Source organism: Centruroides sculpturatus, unplaced genomic scaffold (assembly GCF_000671375.1).
Source record: "Centruroides sculpturatus isolate CEXI.00-Female unplaced genomic scaffold, Cexi_2.0 scaffold1110, whole genome shotgun sequence".
In the NCBI taxonomy this organism is placed as follows: domain Eukaryota; kingdom Metazoa; phylum Arthropoda; class Arachnida; order Scorpiones; family Buthidae; genus Centruroides; species Centruroides sculpturatus.
In genome coordinates this window covers 47984-53969 of record NW_019385394.1, presented here as the reverse complement: position 1 = coordinate 53969, position 5986 = coordinate 47984, and the positions used below count along the sequence as shown (strand labels likewise).

General features: G+C 32.9%; 1 protein-coding gene across 1 annotated transcript in view; it reads right to left on the bottom strand.

Annotated features, from left to right (window-relative positions):
- Positions 1-202: 202 nt before the first annotated feature.
- Positions 203-5986, bottom strand: part of LOC111638487 — a 14921-nt gene continuing 9137 nt past the window's right edge. Inside the window, exon 2 of the mRNA XM_023384218.1 lies at positions 203-369. Within this exon, the coding sequence (XP_023239986.1) occupies positions 234-369 (136 nt within the window). The 3' untranslated portion in view covers positions 203-233. The remainder of the gene's footprint in view (positions 370-5986) is intronic.

Genomic DNA, 5986 nt, shown 5'->3' with positions numbered 1-5986 from the left:
ACTAAACCTGATTCTGTTGTAAGAAAAATTGATTATATTATATCATAATAAAATTTTATTAAATAATTTATACAATTCTGAAAACACTAAAAGTAATTTGATCATAATACTGAAACTCCAGTTACATTTTAAGAAATAAATTTTTTTTTGTTTTAGAACACTGAAAATTTAACTAAATTTCGATAGAACAAATAATGAAAATTCGTATATAATAAATAATAATTACACGAAAATTACATTAAAGATACTGTACTAAAAAATGAAAATGGACAATTTTTATAGTTCTTTGAACAATTTCCACCCATTCTTCCTAATTTTTCTGCCTTTATATAATCGTCCATTCCATAACGTCTCGTCAAATTTGATACCCTGAAATTAAACAACAATTTCAACTTAATCAGAAATAATGAATGCTTTTTTTCATTTTTATTTTTTATTTTATTTAAAAGTTTTATTTTACTATTTTGAAAGAAGCGTTACAAAGTATTCTATCGTATGTTGCATTTCCATTCAATTTAATGGTATACTTATTTAAATTAATAAAGAATCAACTTTGAGTTGTATTTTGAGAGTTTAATTAATGTAGAAATTATCTCTGTCAAGCTATGTATCAAAAATATTCTAGTAAAATTAATAGTAGGAGCGTGAACTTTTAGTGGCCAGAGAATTTGTCATGACATTTTGCTAATAAGCTGTTTATGTTATGAATTTAAGATAAGAATGAAATTTCACAACACATGAAGAAAAATCAAATTATCTGAAAATAGCTTACACGTTTCAATAACACTTTTAGTAATACGTTATTTATTTTCGAATAAAGTGTTGCAATGAAGTGCACTAAATATAGTAATATTTACACTTACATATAAAAATAACACATCTATAATTAATGGAAAAACAAATAAATATTTCAGCCAAACGATTTCCGGATTATGTCATGCTATATTACTATTATTATTAATTAAATGCTAAGTAATTTGGCATTAGAGGCAGATATTAGACGTCATCTCTTGATAATCTGGAAATTAAATGATATAATGAAATAATTATTTCAATAAGTTAGAAGGATTTGGAAGAAAAGAATTGAGCTGAAGTGGAATTTGACACCTCTTATCATGTGATTACATCGCCAGTTACTGGACTTTTATATGATCTTTCCTTCCAGAACTTACAATACTTCTTTGGATATAACCATACTCTGTTACTTGCGGCGCAGGTTGGAGGTTCCTTCCGAAATTAACTGAATATTTATTTAGAAAATTAAATATTCATATAATTATGAAATTTAGCAAGAGATGGCGCCTATTGCCTGCCTCTAGTGCCAAATTTCTTAGCATTTAATTAATAAAAATAGAAATATACCGCGATATAATTCGCCATTCGTTTGGCATTAATATGTAAGTATCGGGTTTACGAAATTTATATTTGTACAAATAAATATTTCCGTCCGTTTGCTGATCAAATGTGAGGTTTAATTTTTTTGCCATACACCTGATAGAAAAGTGGCTGAATCTGTTTTTACCGTTGTCAGCTTATTGGCATGTTTATAATAGTTAACAAATAAATAAATTATAATTACTGCTGAGATTTGCTAAATGCTTATCTTCATTGTTACGTTGTTATGTGATGACAAACAGTTAAGAAGATTTATTTTAAACAAATTTATACTGATCACATAACTATACAACAGAAATAATACTGCTAAAAACATTATCAGCTATACAAGTAGGCATTTCCAAATTGAATCTACTCTTTGTCTTTGTATCAGAGTTAATGTAGAGGTTATTGCGCAGTCACTTATCCTCTGAAGAGCTGACCAAAGCTTTTTGCTTGACCTATCGAAATTATGCGCGAAGACACGGGGTAATACCTTCCGGGAGGTCTTTTAAGGGTAAGAAACTGCTATTTAGGCGTTACAGACATGGAAAAAACTTTACGTGGCTAACCTGTACTGACAAGGCGCAAACCCACGACCGAACTACCAACTGTTCAGGGAACAGAACTGCTGGTCACCGGTGGATCCGAATCTTCTTAATTTGAACATCTTCATTCATTGAACATCTTGGTTCAAATCTCAAGAGGGGATAACCCCTCTTCAGTAACACACGTGTCGGATTGTTTTTCGACATAAGGAGTACGGTACATCCTGACGTTCAGGCCTTCTCGTTCTAAATGCTCTCCATGCCCTTGACTTTTTAAGACAAAAATTTTAGCATCAATGCCGCTAATACACAAAGTACCAAGTAAATTTTAGAAATTTTAGACAAAAAGCACAGGAGTTATTAAACTACAAATTGGCTGAACAAAATTTTGTCGTCCACTCACACGTGCACTAACACCAATACATACAGAAAATCAACAACTTTACTTGCATTTCCTGGCGTTTAAAAGTCCACGAGCTCAAAAATGTAGAAATGTTGGTTAAACATTTTTTGTTCGGTGATCGCCATACTTTTCATCTAAATACCGTATTTACTCGCATATAAGACGATGTTTTTATCGATTTTTCATTGCTTCAAAAACGTAGGTCGTCCTATACGCGCGAGCGAAGGATTCTTTTTGTTTTTGTATAACTTTTGGAAACTATGTATTCGCATATTTTGCCGGATTCTCATCTTCTGCTGATTTTAATTAAAAGCAAAAGTATTTTATCTGGGTCGTTTGACTCGTTTGTGTATATTGCCAGGAATAAAGATGAATAGCAATAGGAAAAGCAAAGCTTTTGAATTGAATTCCTAAATTACACGGGTGCCCGATATAAGTTTTAGTCCATTCCCACCTGAAAACAGATGACTATTCGGAAATTCGAAGAAACTCAAAAGTGTAATGGATGAAGAGTGAATTCGACTGTTAAAATTTGGCAAGAAAGGTTCCCGATTGTCCAGCTTTACGTAAACAAATTATGTTGTCGATTTTACAAGATTTTTCCTTAAGTTTAAGATGCCAGTAATTTTTGCGGGACAATGTGTGCATTTACGTTCATTTTATATTTTATTTGTTACTAGCTGCAAGGACCCGCTTCGTTGGGTTTTTATTTGTGGGCAAAAATAACAATAGTGAAGATTAAAATTATAGCTAATCTTACCCATTTTCACAGAATGCAAGAATTAGGTCCCCAGTTTCCAGACTAATTAGAAAATTTTTACGTCCAGTCAAACGAACTATTTTCAATTTGATCAATTTTCTGGAACGTTTACAATCGATCTATAATCGAATCAATTTGAATTCGAATACGAATTCGAATTCGAAAATTTTTAAAATCGAAATAGAAAATCTTCGAAGTCAACCACTTTAAACCCCATATCTCCCGCACCCTTATAGCTATCGAGACGCAACCACCATACTGCACGAATGGAGACTTGGGTCTACTACCACATACAAACACCATTCATGTGCGATATGTAGTTTTGGCGGAAAAGTGAAACACACACGTCCATTTATATATATATATAGATATAGATATAGATTAAACGAAATAAAATTAGAAGTGTATTAATAAATCTGATTTTCTTTATTTTGATCTTTAAAGTCACACCTCGTCCTATATGCGAGATCGTCTTATATTTGAGTAAATACGGTATATAAAATTACATGTCCTGACCGACTGGGTGATTGATTCATTATCGCCCAGAGCAAACCGCTGAGCCTAAAGAGGTAAAATATGGTACACAGGGTTCGTCATGAAAATGCACACTAAGACGTGTTTTTTATAGTGGGCGTTCGTTACAAATTTCCATGAGACACGGTTCCTTTGACTTTTTTTCCTATCAATATGCTCTACAGCTCTGTTAAAGTCCCAATCGCGTCATACGGATCTACATTTCTACTTATTAAACATTCTATAAAACTTTAAAATAGTTTAATTTGCTTATTTACCTTTGCTTGTAAACCTCGATTTTAAATTTATCCGCCATTTTTTCAACAAATTTCCCGTGAGTCAATGCGCGACGTTCACTGACTTGTGAGTCACGGGATGTTGTAAACGTGCGGCGCAAGGTTAATCGAGGCATATAATAATTATTTATACCATTCCGTGGTATAAATAATAAATTCCTATTACAAATAAAAATAATTTATTATTAATTTAAAATTATTACTAGGGCGCCCCTAGTGGGCGTTTTAGGCATACCGTTACAGACGGGACACGACAATGGCTTATCTATATCTATAATCGAGACGAGTTGATAATAATAATAAGCGCAGAGCCCAAACGGTTAGGAGTTCAGAGCTGAAATTTGGCACACAGTTAGGGTACGTCATGAAAACGCACACTAAGAAGGGATTTTTTGAAATTCCCCCCGGGGAGAGAGACACGATTATGCTTAACACTTCCATCAACAATAGAAGTGTTAAGTAACAATGGAAGTGTCAACAGTGGAAGTGTTACGTATCAATGGAATTGTTAAGAAAAAGCGAGGGTTTTAAGAGAAAGTGCAGATTTTTTTTCGTTTTTCGCAGGAAATCGAAGATATTTTTAGACCCATGTAAAAATTTTCTAATTAGTCTGGAAACGGGGATCCAATTCGTGCATTCTGTGAAAACGGGTAAGGTTGACTATAACGTAATAATCTTAATCTTCGCTATATATATATATATGGACGTGTGTGTCCCTATATTTCACTTTTTAGCCAAAACTACACATCGCACATGAATGGTGTTTGTATGTGGTAGTAGCCCCAAGTCTCCATTCGTGCAGTATGGTGGTTGCGTCTCGATAGCTATAAGGGTGCGGGAGATATGGGGTTTAAAGTGGTTGGCTTCGAAGATTTTCTATTTCGATTTTAAAAATGTTCGAACCGTTTTAAATTCGAATTTGTATTCGAATTCGAATTCGAATTTAAATTCAAATTGGTTCGATTAAAGGACAATTGTAAACGTTCCAGAAAATTGATCAAATTGAAAATAGTTCGTTTGACTGAACGTAAAAATTCTGTAATTAGTCTGGAAACAGTGGGACCTAATTCTTGCATTCTGTGAAAACGGATAAGATTGGCTATAATATAATCTTAATCTTAAATGTTTTGGAATAGTCGAGGATTGTTATGTGTGAGTAGTGAGTAGGCTTTTGGAGACGTGTGACGCACATTCTTCAGTTGGCATTTTATAAGTAAAAGTGTATGAATAACAGAAAAAAGTAGAAAGTGAAAAGTGAATAGTGGAGTGCGAAAAGTAAAAATAAAAAAAAACAATTCCAAAGCGTAAGAAAGAATTTTTGCGGTCTCGAATCATATCTCTAAGGCAAAAGATGGCGCGGAGAAATGAAACCACGGAAGAAAGAGAAGTACGTCTAACACTGCTACAAGAAAATTATCAAAGAAACAGAATTAATCAGACATAAGAGCAACTTGAAAATTATACGAAAATACATCGAATCAGACAAAGATTATGTACAATAAGCGGTCTTTTTTATAAAGAAAAATTTATATTACATATAATAAAATTTATATTACATATAAATGTACGAACAAATAAAAACCCAGCGAAGCGGGTACTTGCAGCTAGTACACATTCCGAATTCAATTGCTAAAGCATTACACAGTCAATAACATCATGTCATTATTCAATATTGATGATCAATATTGACATTGCACTTTTCTGAGAATTGCACTAACACAGCAAGAACAAATCACGAAAACAAATTGAATACAGTAAAACCTGTCTATGGCGACCACCCACGGTTCCTTCAAAAAGTGGTCTTTTAGACAGGTGGTCGTCCAATACAGGTGGTCCTGTAATAACGTATTTCCTTACGTATTTTGCGTACTTTTTAGCCATTTCTACTAAGCAAAACTCGAGGTGAGCAAAAATAAGCAAATTTTTTCAACGATAGGGCTATATTGGTATTGTATTTTATTTTAAAGATTCATACAATACTCGCATTTTCTCGATTATAATGCACACTTTCTTTTTTCCGACTTAATTAATTCGACTCGGTTCTTTTCGTTCTCTCCTCAGTTACGTGTATTACGTCATCAATATACAAGCG